Here is a 14,538-nt window from a genome sequence, read left to right as displayed (position 1 = left end):
GGACGGCCACTATCAAGTTTCCTGCCAAGGAATAAGCGGGAGGGCGAACAGGCAGCTGCGATTATTCAACCCCACACTCACACACACTTTCTTCGATCCTCTGTTCCGTGACAAATATTACCGTCTGTAAACTATCGGTTAGAGTGTGTTTTTCTTCGAAATTTACTTCAGAAAATAATCCCACCCAGCAGCAAGACGCTGACCTTTTCTCCGGTCGCTCTCGTGATCAGGAACACATCAGCGTCGAGTGTGGAACGATTTCGATTTCGAGCGTACGCTGCTGGAATCGTGTCCTACATCAGCAGTTCTGAGATCGAAAAGGAAACAAAAACACCAACGATGAAAAACACTACCATTGTGACGAACAATTCTTAGTGCTTTTCTAGCCCGGCCACTTCCCTCCGACTCGGTCCAATACAGGTCCTTACAGGTCTGGGGAAATTTGGTATTGGTTTTGAGTTTGCAACACACTGTGATGAAACGAAGTTGCGACACACATGCACACTGCAAGCATGACCTACGCCGGCAGCAATCGTTGGCCCTGCAAGAGAGGTCGGAATAGTTGTAGGCCAAAACACAACCATCCTCGTTAGTCGGCTCGAGTACGCAGCTTCCTCAACGAAGCAGAACAATTAATTCGATTCGATGGAATAAGCTGCTGTAAGCCGCACGCTTATGCTTAAGCACCGATTGGTACGATTTTCTAGCCAAATGAGCTAAACGATCCTGTTTCAGCTGTCGGTTGCATTCGCAGTGCTACGCCTTCGACAATGGCCAGTGCCAATCCTTGCGATTACACTAAACCCACACTAAATGGCATAAGCGAACATGAAAGGGCAAGAATATGTGCATCAAACCAAGGGAAGACTCATGGAGATGATTATTTTAAATAATATTATGCTTTAGATATATCTTGGTCAGTCTTTTCGCTGTACTTGAATTCTTATTTATAATTTTTATTATCTATTTCTAAGTTCATTCAATAATGTACTTAATGTGAAATGTTTGATTCTTCTTTTTTAATATATTCATTGTTTCCTTTTTGTAATTAGTGTCTTTTATGTTTTTGTTTTCTCTCTTTTGTTTATTCATTTATTTATACGTTTTTTTTTCTTTTTGCACTTTTCTTTTTTTTTTCTTTTCTTTCATGGCTCTTATGTTTAATGTGTTGCACACGATAAATGTACACACCACAATACCTGAAGGTTGACGAAGAGTTTGAAACGACGGATGAGTTCGGTGATGACTTTAATTCCGAGATGGTGTATGACGTAAGTAAATTGCATGCAACATACGGATGCATTGCAGACCGTTTAATGGCTTTTGCTCATCGGTTGACCTTTCACTACTAACAATAAATCATGCGTAAAAAGAGTAAAGAAGAAGCTGCTTAGGTTCCAGTAACCATTAGTCTAAAATTAGCTTAAATGGCTTTCGAAAACCTTGCTGGCAAGCGTTCAGAAATATTCTATCTAAATGGAACAGCAGCAGATTCAAGAGGCCAGCTGCATTTCTGCGCAAGATGGCTTCCTGTTACATGAATCATTTGTGTGCATAAAATCCCATTACCATGAAACGTTGCAATCTGATAATTATAATTAAACATTACTGTAGTTTTAACCATTGCTACAAAATAACATTATCAATTCGCAGAAACAATAGCAGATAAACTATTATTCATTGGCATTGTTGCAATTACTAATAACTGCAAATGGTTCCAATGAAAGCGTTTTGGTGGAAAATTTTCCAACCACAAAATCAACAGTTACCATTGTTCCGCTTAACATTTTTTCCCCCTTTTGATGAAATTTACATAGTTGCATTCATCATTTTCAAACAAAGTTGACCTTATATTCACGCAAACAAACCAAACACACACACGGGTGCACACACTCTTACAAAGCGATACAATTATTTAAATCGATCGATCAAATTGTGTTCACACCGGCACTGACGAAATCGTCTTCATCAGGCGTGTCATTATCAATCGCACGCAATCAAACGCAATGGATTGTGCCAGCACGCACTTCGCAGCAAACTTCATACCAGCGCCGCCAGTTATCAAACAGCGAATTAAATGCACGCCAAAGCAAACACGCTCAGGTTCAACTTAAATTGTACCGCCGGGTGGTCCCTGTTTGTTAACTTTATCGATTTAGTTATCATTCAATTGCCGTGCACCAGAACGTGTCAATTAATTATGGAGCAGGGTTTATTATATCGACCGGTACCATTCAATCATAAGCTGGTAGCGGGAAACATCGGTGAAGGAAAAAATCAACTACCGTGGTCGCCTTTTTTTTCGCACGCGAATAATTTAAAATTCTTTCGCTTTTTTAATAATGACGGTACGCTAATTTAATCGGAAAACTAGCACAATGCTACTGATAACGGTCGGTAAGCGGCTTACACTGGAGCTTATGGACCAGAACTAATGTTGATTTATTATTGTCGATACTTTACAAAAAATCAACGAAGCTTCAAATGAATTAATTTTACACATTGATATTGATAATTGATAATTTTGAGCAAATTAAAGTCGATTAGGTACACATATTTATCGTCCGGAAGATGTAAACCGTTTAAACACAAGATTAAAATTATCACTAATGAAACATCAAAAAACAATAAAATTAAAATATCACTTTGTTTGACTATAAAATCTACAATAAAAAGGAGATGATTATACATATATTACTATTTTAAAAATATATAAAATGACATTTATGTGCCATGTCTTATCTTGTTTAAAGATAAATAACAGTACCAATAAATGTACACATTTTAATGGATAACGATAATAAATACTTGTAAAGAATCTCCAACAGTTGCTGTACGTAACCTTTGACAAAACAAATATATTAGGATGAGATCATGATCATGATCGTAGGATCCTGTATTTCGAATATCGTATAACTCCAATTGTTCTATAACTTTTCTTTTTTGAATCTAGAACCTCAGAACGTGCTGGTTTAATAATTCTGGCATTTGCACACTTTATTTCCCTCAAGCTAGATGGTTGTGGCCAACGCACACTAATTCTTTGAAAAAAATCCTTGGAAGCTATGATACTTATGTGATGCTATTTCCGTGAGAAAAACATAATAATTCAATTGAATTGATCTTTTAAATGTCGCAACTTGTCCATACGCAAATGTCGTGTTTTCAACTTGGTCAACTCACAACTTATGCTTCAAGGAATTGAGAATTAGTTGTGAATGTCTAATGGACTTTCACATATAATTAATATAACATTATAATATTATAATCCATGATATTCAATTGCCTCTTTTAAGAATTGCCCACGCTTTGTCCTAACGCCCTAGGGCTCTGCGGTATGGATGAGCTTTAATACCAGTTTTGTCATGTGCAAGCTGATACGTATATCAGTAAACCATAGGAACAACTTCTAACTGTTTTACTGAACTAAACATTCCATATCTATTCGATGCCCTTTACGACTTTCTCCCTTGTACACAATAATAGCTTGCTGGTAGCATTCCACAAATTAAATTCCGCACCGCACAATATGCTCACTTCAGGCGGGCCTCAACGCTTCTACCCAATTTGCAGAATTCCATTCTGAAATGTCGCATTGGTACAAATTATCAAATTCATTCCATCAAACGCAATAATTCTTAGCGAACTAATTCCTCAGCAACCGTCCTATCGCAACTCAAATGTTTCAGTTCCAAATTATGAGCTTCCAGATTGTTTCCTTTGTGCGGCGGTCCTTTCCATTCCCCGGTCGACGGTGTGTCCTTCAGCATGTCAATTGCGTGCGTAAACAAAACGCACGGCATCACTAACGCAAAGCGTTGCTTTTGTCATTTATTTGGATACACCACTAGCCGTTGGGTTTTTCTTTCCTGCTCTCTTCCTTCAATAATTCCTGGGACCATTTTCATTCCATTGTATTTCATCACTACGCTGCCCGGGCGCAGTTTGTTTTACTTCGACCGCATCCGCTGTGGTCCTGTTTTCCACGACGGTGGACACGCATACGGTGCGTTGATTTTGACCACCGATACCACGGTCATCCACTTCCGTCCGTACACGAGCTTTGGGGTGGGTACACCTCGTTCGTCAAACCCGAAATGGCCAGCGCAGCGGACCCCACCGTACGAACGGCACTCGGGGCCGTTGTGCTTGCTGGTGGCTCCATCGCCGAATGGGCGAAGTTAATTAAATTTGTTTAGGACAACCCAACGCGCCCTGGGCACGGGTTGCGAGACCCTCGTTGCAAAAGGTTCCTCCCAATTTTATATTAGACCCCATTCTGACCAAAAGGCAGCCCATCGGTCATTGTAGCAAAGAAATAGAAGCGAAGCAACAACAAAAAAAAAACAGAATGTGTAGATGTTCCGAGCCCTTCTCTACTCTGCTGGGTGTTGATGGTGCCCAAAATAAAACCAAACCTTCAGCGAAAGGGCCCCCTCTTCGACAGGGGGGAGGAAATGAGAGAAGCGAACAAAAAAAAACTCAACCTCAAGCATCCGCATCGGAACGTAAATAAGGACGAAAAATTAATAAAATCAGCTCTCTCTCTGCCACACCTTCATCACCCGGGATCCCGCTAGGATCGGTTTTAGTGACCATCCTGCGAGCTGTGTGGTGGGCACGCCATGATCACTTTTCTCTCACATCGTACGAAAATATGCTACGATACAGACGGGGAAAAAACGCCAAACCCAGCAAATATCCAAAAAACACCTTCAACCTTGACCCTTGACGATTCACATTCCGATCGAAGCGACGGGCAAAAACCATCAACGGTTTCCCCTGACTTAAGCACCTGTTTACGAACTGGCTCGAACAGTTCACGCGATACGATCGGTGGAAAAAGGAAAAACGTCCATTTTCCGATTCATTTCGAGTTTCCTTCTTTTCCTTTACGAAGCGAAACAAAAATGCTTCCAAGCTACGATTTACACCAACTGTCACACGCGTCACACCACTAGGGCAAGGCAGTTGGCCAGCATTGGCTTCCACAAGCGCACGGTTGGATTGGAAAGGAATTTTGGGTGATAATTTGAATGCACGAGGAATGGCTGCGAAGCAAAAAAAAGGCACCAGCTCTCTGGTCCGTTTTATTGCACCCTCCTTTTTTTTGTATTGCGTTTTTATATTTCCCTTTTCACTGTCCCGGTTTTGTCCCACCCACCACAAGGAATGATGCGTAGTCATGCACCATCTTAAGGATTAGGGCGGGCAGCAAGTAATTGCTGGTAGAAATCACCATTCGCCAACGTTTCGTAACGAGCTCGCTTTATGGTTCACCTTCTGTAATATTCCTTTTGTTTCTGCTTCTTCAATTCTATCAACAACCCTGGGAATGGTGGATTAAGGTCAGGCAGGGGGGGAAAAACACTTTTCGCTGTTCGTTACGGGCACAAACAAACAACCAAAAAAGGAGTGGACACAATTCATAATGAAGATTAAACGGAGCTATATTTGCCTTTCATTAAAGTACACAATCCATCTGTTTGTGGAGGCTGGTTTTTCTTGTTGCCGTAAAGCGTGTCTCATTAAATTGGAGCTTAACGAGCTGGTTGAAGGTGGCAAAGGTTTTTAACAAATTTCAATATTAACTGGTTCTGCCAGAAAGCATGCCCCTATCGTGAAACAATTCCATATCAAAATACAGTACCACTTGTAATCTTCATGAAGTACCCCTGAAGCGTGCTTCAAAATAAAAAGCCATGCAATTGAGAGTTTCAAGCGGTCCAACCACAACACACGGCAGTCAGTTAACTACCTCCCGAAATCCTTCAAAATAAATAGTGCCATATTGTGCTCCCACCGCGTTCCGTTTATCTACCGGATCCGGAAAAAAACAAAAAGCATGGCAGTTAACGATAAATTAAGAAAGAAAACAATAAAAAAAATCCGGCTCTGTCAAAAATCACAACAAACAGCAAAACCCTGGGAGGGGCAGGAAAAAAAATCCAACGGATTATCTCCAATTACCGCCACGAAAATATACAGATTCAGGGATCCGAAAATAACTCCCACCACCCTGCTGTTATTCACCCCCCCAGACAGGCGGACACAAACACACAGCACCCCACGCCCCCCCCCCCCCCCCCCCCCCCCCACTGGTGTGGAATTGAAGGATCAGCTCGCTTCGTTTTCCGGATGCGTGATGTACCACACGATAAAGCTACGGTCAAAAGGATGACGGGATCCACTTAACTTCACAAATGAGCCCCGGACCACATTGCCCACTGCGTTGGTTCCCGGCTGGAAAAAACCAAACGCTGTACGATGCCTGGAATAAACAAAAACCGAACATGGGAAACAAGCAGTCCACCGCAAACTACTATCCCATTTCAGAAACTGCCAACCGTATTCTACCTTATCTACATACCGGCCGTAACTGCACTCGTAAAATGTTATGTAAAGGTGTAATTAATCCAGCAGACCCGTGATTTCTCTTCCTACGTACTTTAAAACTTTCGGTACGAATACACATACGCCGGTGTGCTTGACACGAGCGTGAGCTGCAACTCTGCGCGGAAAGAATATAATGTTTCTGATACCGTTCGGCCGAAGTGCCGTCCGAAGTGCTTGCTCACAGCCATCTTCAGCTCCACCCCGATAGGCGAAACCCATGTAAGCGAAGAAGTTAGTACAAATTTCTTCAAAATTGTCTTACCTGCTTCATTAGCCTTCGCTTCCTAGCCTACGCACCAGCTCCACCGCACCAATGCCCGGCAGAACTTGCACGCTTGTTATATAGACAATGTACAACCGTGCCGGCAATATAACCACGCTCGGTACAATGTTCGTTCTGCAGGCACTCGCAGCACCGTTGCCCTTGCCCGGCAAACGGCTGCGACATAAAGAAGCTTAGACAGCACCATTTAAGGGATCCAATTTCCTCTCTCGTGTGTTACGAAGAAAACTCAAAAATTACCATCATTCGCACCGTGCCCACCTACGGCTGAACTTTGCGAACGGTTCGTACGTACTGGGCTGCTTACGTCAGTACGACGGTTTCACTACACGCAATGCTCGATTTACGACCTGGGCAATAAAATTTATACCTTTCCACCAGAAAAGCGCCCGGCATTTGCGCCGGCCCCAGTAGCAGTACATGTCGATGTCGATGGGTAGATACAGATACTGCGGCACAAACACATACACACGCGGGCAGCGCATGACTGCAGCCTAAACGAACCGTCGGCACAACTTCCGGGTTTCCGTCCAAACGACAAGCCGATGCCGCACTGCAAAAGCGCTACCGTGAGCGTGATCGCAGGACGTCATGATTCGCGGAAATTATCAACCGTTGCTCCATTTTTTTTCTTCTTCTTCTGTTTTTGCTTCACATACACGAACACGCTGGCTGTGGTTTGACGAGTTGCAGCCACCTTCACCCGCCGGCGTACATCCATTGTCAGCTCGTACCGTTTCGGGATGGTGCTTCCTGTCTGCAAATGTGAAGATAGGCATGAAAAGTGTACCTGAATTAAATTTCTTACCTTTTGACATACCCGCCCAAACACACGCTCACACAGCGCCACTTTCAAATCGGATCAAATGATAAGTGCTCCCGGAGGAGACAAAGAAGTACGTAGATGTTCCAAAGGAAGCTGATACTTTAGATACCGCACCGCCCTAGCCTTCTTTTGCACGTCTCAAATATGCGGGCTCTGGGCGTCTGCTACCTTCGTTACTATGGAACGTGCGGATGAGCCTCACTTTTAACCAAAATCATCCCAAAACACTAAACACACACACACACACTCACACACATCACGCTCCATGTTATGGCTTCTTAACCTTGGCCGATCCCAAAACACTCTCTAAGCTGACAGCTCTTCTGTGACAGGGTCGAAGAAGTAGTCGCACAGCCTACTGACATGCTGACAGAAGCTTTCGTAAACCGTGACGTAACCGATACGCACGGTTGCCCGGCGAGACGGAACAAGCGATACGACAGTATAGGATCGTTTGACATTTGAGGTTGTAGATTTTGATTGCAAAAATCTACACGACACTCGCCACCCCTCCAACACTTCCCCGAGATAACCATTACGAAGAAACGCACCCACGCACCCGGCTGGAGCATGCCCCGAGTTTTTGGGGTTTTAAAGGAAGAACTACCACTAGCGCCAGCATGAGCAAGAGCCAATTTTCGGCAAATTTCATTACATTCCTCCGTCCAATGATGTGCGGTGAAGTGACTATCACCGCTACCACAAAACTACCGCTAGATAAAGGTTGAGCGCATTCTTCGCTTCGACCTCCACCACAAACCCTTTCACGCAGACTTCAATGCCTGGAATGTTGCCCGTCTTCGACATGCACAGTATATCGCATTCTGTTCGATAATAGGCAGTAAAAGGGATCTTCCCCACAGGAAGCCAAGCAGCGCGGTCGAGTGGGACAGAGTGGCACAGAACAACCCTGTTGCCGTGGTACTCATTTTACCCCTTTCGCTTTACGTTGATGGGGAAACATTACACTAAAAGCTTGTCAACGAACCTTATCGGGAGTGAAGATAGGTTTCAAGGACCAAACGCTATCAACTGTCTCGTGTTCGAGCGGTAATTCAGCAGGTCTCATCGCCCGTACTTTGTGATGTAGAAACAGGTGACTTTTACGTTGGCCGTCTTTTAAATCTACTATCATTGCCTTTTCCGTGTGGAACAGTGGTCTTATTTGTGCATATTCAAATTCTGAAAATATCTTATTGTAGTTTTCATAGAATTGGAGACAAAGATTGATTTAAATCTTCATGTCAAATAGAGCAAGAATTGGTCAAGAGAAATACCTATTATTGTCCTTCACCACAATGGGAAATGAAAGAACTGTTCTAATGAGTGGAGATCTTGGCAAAAGTTAGTTTGTTGTTTGATATTGTTATTTAATTCATGTTTTGTATAACTCACTTCAATATCAGATACCTTGATAAGCAAGCCTCAACAAACTAAGTATCTCTCAGAAATATCCTCAGAAGTATTAAATCTCTTAGCATAATATACTATCCATACCTCTAGAATGATTAACAAACTTCAATAAGCTCATGTGATATGATATAAAATGTGATATACTTTGAAGTCTTCCAGGATGTATACTAAGTCTACCGAAATGCGTGTCTGTATTAACATGATACTATTTAAAACATGAAAAATAGCTAAAGAATATAGTCATGAGTTAAATAACTATGAAGAATTCCGATTCGATGTATTGCATTGTCTGTTTGATCCAAAAACGACAGTTCGGACCGCAATTCTAAAGTTCAACGCCATTACCAAGAAGTTCGCAGTAGTATGCAAAAGACACGTGCATTGTCAACGAGAGTGTACCAAGAAGAGTTATAATGCAAGTGCTTTAAAAATGTACTATCATTTCTTAACCCCGTCGTATGAACAGCTACTGCTAACGACAACTGCTTTAAAAGTGATCTGTGAGCTCTACCTGTACGCCTCCAGTACATTCTCATATCTGTCGTCCAAAACGAAATACGACCATTACGAGCGTTGGCTCCAGTTTTCCACGCTCTCTACTATCTCAGCCCCAAATTCAACACCTCACATGCACACCGTGGATTACGGAGGCACATACAGAATAGTGGCACAGAGAAATATGACAGCTCGACTCCAGAGCTTCATCTTCCGGTCCGACCGTATGGAAGTACGAGCCCAACCCCACCCCCGAACTACGTTACAGTTTCACGAGGGTGTACTTACTAACGTCGAATAAGCACAAAACACATGTGCGCACATTCTTTCCCCCGGCGGAGCAGGAACAGTCGTCCTCCAGTCACTTTCAGTGAAGTCCTCGAAAAGATGTAGGACACCCGAGACATAAATGGATGCGGTCGGAAGTTGTGCTTCATACATTAAATAAGTTGTACCGGTCCCCCTAGCAGCGTTCTTCTTCCTCCATTTGTCCCTTTTATTGGTGGGAGGGTATGTGTAGTGAGCATACAAGCGAAAAAAAAATAATCCTTTTACATCGCTTCCACACCACTAGCAAAAAGCGTACGGTTCGGAAGAAAAATGTGCGGTTCCGCTCAACCTCAACCGTAAGCAGCAGACGGTAATACGGTAGCTCCCGGTGCCCGGAAGTTCTCCAAAAAGGTGGTTAAGGGAAGAAATTAAATTAACAACTTTATAGTCCCACGCGGCGGGCGAGTTTAATTAACTTATTTCAACACACTTACAAACTACCGGCCCACACCCCCTGCACAAAGGAACACCCCTGGTTCCTTCGTAATGCACCCGATGAGGCCGGTAAAGACGTTAGCATAAGTGTTGACAAGTGTTTGGGACCGGTCGAACCGAAAAGGCGGCTTTGCGGACAACCGCAGCGTCGTGGTTCGTGCCGTGGACCCGGTTTCTCGGAAGGATTCGTTGCGGACTACGCGGTATTGGCTCTCACACCAGACTTCGCCCACCAACTTACGGGTGCCGGTTAGCGTCTGCTGTTGGGCAAAGATTTGCGCGAAGATGTCTCCACGGGTTATGGGTCTGTCAAAGTAACGCTGATTTGAGCTGGGACGTGGTTCCAGTAGGCTCCGATCAGTGCTAATGATATCCCACTATCCCAGCTAAAGAATGGAGCAATATTACTCCGAATTAAATTACACAATATCCTTATGGAAAACGTGTCCTGCGTGGAGTGAGTGCCGGTCGTCAAATGGTTGGTTGGCACAAAAATTGCTTAATATACGAAATCCATCCCAAAATTCAATACTCCAAACCCAAAAAACTCCAAAAACCAAAACCTTTGTGAAAGTGTCGTTTCGCTTGAAAGCTTCACGAAAGCTTGGTTTTTCTTCTTGCTGGACGAAACTTTTAATTATTCTTCAGCAAATATTTGACGGGCGCCCGGGAACACTCACAACTCTCAACCTTCCAAATCCGGACAACCGGAACAGAAGTTGAAAGCCAAACCCGACCAACATTAAAAATGAACGGACGAACGATCACAGCGATCTTGCGGGATGGGGAGCTTTTGTTCCGGCCCGTGGGAGGGAGGTTTACTTTGTTCCGGCGCAGATTGCCATCCACAGATTGCGTTCCTTCGCCAGGGTGAGACTTGCACACCCGTTCATCAAACATATATTTCTTCCTTCATCGCATCGTCCAATGAAGATATTTTCAATTTCAACCGAACCGAAGCCGTTCAGCGAGTTTTTTAATTGCCAATTCTTGTGACAATCCATGCTGACTACACGCTGGCTATTGTCCTGCCAAACACTCACTGTTGGAAGCTTGGATTTTAATTTGTTTCGTAGCTCCATTTCTGCTCCGGCAATGTGTTCGAGACGATGCTATTACCTCCGGTCGTGTACGGAGACACTTTCTTAATTTCTTCTCGTGCTGGTCATTGTCATTGCCAGAGACGGCGCTTTAAACCTTATAATCCCGCGATTGCTTTGGATGCAGTCGGAAAGAAACCGGAGCAAAATAGCAAAACCAACCATCGCGTTGTGTACCGGCAAATGAACGTGTCCTGGCGGAAAGACACTATTCCTGTTCCGATGCTTCAATGTCCTGTCCGTTGTGTCCGGTTTCAATGCCCCTTTTTCGTCGTGAACGTTTTGCGCTCCATTTCTAGACCAATAATTCCCTGTGCGTTCCGCGCTGAGCCAAGCGAAAAACCCGGTAGCAATAAAAACCGAAAAACGGTTTAAGGCAAAAGGCAAGACAATTCCGCACGGAATTGAATCTGCAGCGGCTGCATACCAATGAGCGTGGGGTAACTAAAGCAACGCGTGAACATGCGGACACTTTTGCCAAAGAATATTCGCGTTCTCGCCGCCATCGCCATGCACAGAGCTGGTGCAACAATTTTTAACGTCAGCTCGGTGCTTCTCCGTTTCTTTCGGTAAGCTATTTAAATTTATTGAAGCGTTAATGTTGCGCCGCTCCTGTACGCTTGTTGCGACACGATTACAACAAGAATTCATCGGGTTCCGAAATGCCCCTTTTATCCGATTTTTTTCTCTTTTCGAGCGATCCACTTGCTTTTTTATTGTCGCTTGTCGCTCGATACGAAAGTGTATGGTTTCCCTGGCAGAAATGAATGCTAAGCTCAACCAGAAGCTTATGCGATGAGAGTTTTACGTACTTAAGATATTTTTAACGTGGCAGAAACCTTACACACCTTCGTGCACCGAACGGATTAGCTTGGGCTCCGCTTCACCTTTTTTTTTTTTTTTTTTTTTTTTTTTTTTTTTTTTTTTTTTTTTTTTTTTTTTTTTTTTTTTTTGTTAACGGGGAGGGAACCTTCAAAAGGTACCCACCTAGAGGGGCATATCGCGGCTAGACACCGCCCCTCGAGATGGGTTATGTGGGATTCATCATGAAGCTTGACCCGTGAAGCGAGTCAAGCAACCGATGCGACCGCACTAAACCACTCCTCGACCTGATCCGAACCCTGCCGATGCGCTGATGTGCGTAGTACTCCATGCGGGGTCGTGTGTGCGTAGCACCCTTGCTGTTGCGCACTGCTGCGTCGTCCTTCCTGGTTGTCCTCGCTGCTGCTGCCGCTTCGTGTCTTCCGTCTGCTGCTGCTGCTGTTGTTCAGAATCCATCCGTCCGTGGCCGCCACTCTCGGGTGGGTCCTAGCTCCTGCTGCTGCTCTGGTTACTCGTCGCTACCGCTGCTGCTTCTGTTTTCCGTTGTCCTGGTGTTGTTGGTGGCGGGGAGCCGCTATTGCTGCCTCCGTTGATCCGCGTTCCTTCGTCGCTGCTGCCGTCGTCTTCTGACCGTCGGCGGACTCTCCTCATTCCACCTCACTTGGAGGCTTTTGAAGATTGTCCGTGCGGCCGTCCGGACTGCTTCCCATGTGCTGCGGCTGGCACACATTTCCGTGGCAAGGTTGTCCATCGTCAAGCGGGTGTGGCTCTGTTGCTGCATCTCGTGTTGTGTTCGGGCGAACCGTGGACAATGGAACATCACGTGGTCGACGTCTTCCACGTCATGCTCACACACCGGGCAGTTAGGCGAGCCCTCCAGGATACCTTTGTTGACGAAGTAGCTCCGCAGGAACCCGTGTCCCGTTAGGACTTGGGTAAGATAGAAATCTATTTCCCCGTGCTTGCGGCCAACCCATGAACTGATGTTCGGGATCAGCCTCCTTGTCTTCAAACCTGGCGAACTCTGCTGCTCTGCGCCGGCTGTCCACTGGCGTTGCCAGCGCTCCATGGTCTCTTCTCGCTGCCGCTTCCGTATGTCTGGTGCTGGACCTCCCCTCGCTGCCTTTTCGTCGTGGCAGCGGATGTCCTCCTCTAGGAGGAGAACTAACGGGATGGTGCTTGCAACCACGCAGGCGGCGTCGTATGAAACCGTTTGGAATGCGCTGGCCACTCGAAGCACTCCGGTGCGATGCGACCTCTGGACTGTGGTGCGGTGAGTGTTCCTCTGTAGAAGCTTCCGTCCCCACGCTGGCGCAGCGTAGCGGACAATGCTATTCCCGACGTTCACCAGGGGTCTCCTTCTGCTGCTTTTTGGGCCACACTTGTTCGGCATCAGGGCGGTCAAGACGTTCGTGATACGAGTCGCCTTGTTGCAAACCTCCTCTAGATGTCGACCGTGGTGCTGTTTGCGGCAGAGCTCAACCCCGAGGTACTTGAGCGTCTCCGTGGATTCGATCGTGTGTGTCCCCGCTCGTAGTTGGCCTATCTGCGGGGTGTGATGGGTGCAGAAGATCATGTAGCCGGTCTTGTGATGGGCCAGCTGCAATCCCACTCCTCCCATCCAACGCTCGATCGTCTCCAGGTTCCTCGTAGCAAGGGCGCTGATGTCCTGCGTGTCCCGTCCAACGAGGGTGAACGTCACGTCGTCAGCAAACCCGATGATGTCCGCACGCTTCCCGAACAGCTCCAGACGGAGAAGGTCGTCGTACATGACGTTCCACAGTGTTGGCCCTAGAACCGAACCCTGAGGCACGCCCGCCGACACTGGTAGCGAGACCAATCCTTCGTCCGTCTCGTAGTGGAGCGTGCGATTCTCGAAGTAGTTCCGCAGCATCGCCAGGAGGTAGGGTGGCGTGTTCCTTCGCTGCAGAGCCTCTCCGATCGCTGTCCAGTTGGCCGTGTTGAAGGCGTTCTTCACGTCGATTGTCACCATCGCACACAGTCGGTCGCCCTTGCCCTTCTTGTCGAGCGCGATCTTTCCGTTGGCGAGCACCCTGTCGATGGCGTCCATCGTAGAGCGTCCCTTTCGAAATCCGTACTGGGCGTCAGACAGACCACCCGTCGCGTCAAGATGCTCCGTGAGTCTGCGCTGAATGAGTCGCTCCAGTACTTTCCCGAGGACGCTCAGTAGGCAGATTGGCCGGTACGACGACGGTTCCCCGGGTGGTTTCCCCGTCTTGGAGAACAGCACTAACCGTTGCCTCTTCCATTCGTCCGGGAAGTAGCCTGTCCGTATGTAGTGCTGGAACGTTCTCCTGAAGACACCGGGAAAGGCCGTCATCGCCGCTATCAGGGCCACGTTCGGGATATTGTCGTCGCCCGGGGCTCGCTGCGGGTTGAGCGATTTTGCAATGCTCAACAGCTCCCCCTCGGTGACG

At 46.0% G+C, this 14,538-nt stretch overlaps 1 protein-coding gene across 5 annotated transcripts in view; it reads left to right on the top strand.

Moving 5' to 3' along the window:
• LOC128305629 (collagen alpha-1(XVIII) chain) overlaps positions 1-14,538 on the top strand; it is a 215,179-nt gene that overhangs the window by 140,385 nt on the left and 60,256 nt on the right. The window contains exon 5 of one of the 5 annotated variants that reach the window (XM_053043173.1): positions 1,206-1,271. The exons of the other annotated variants lie outside the window; for them this stretch is intronic. Within the exon in view, the coding sequence (XP_052899133.1) occupies positions 1,206-1,271 (66 nt within the window). The remainder of the gene's footprint in view (positions 1-1,205; positions 1,272-14,538) is intronic. 5 annotated transcript variants of the gene reach the window in all.

Source organism: Anopheles moucheti, chromosome 3 (genome assembly GCF_943734755.1).
Source record: "Anopheles moucheti chromosome 3, idAnoMoucSN_F20_07, whole genome shotgun sequence".
Classification (NCBI taxonomy): domain Eukaryota; kingdom Metazoa; phylum Arthropoda; class Insecta; order Diptera; family Culicidae; genus Anopheles; species Anopheles moucheti.
Note: the sequence above shows the minus strand (reverse complement) of the source record. Positions and strands in the feature narration are given on the sequence as shown.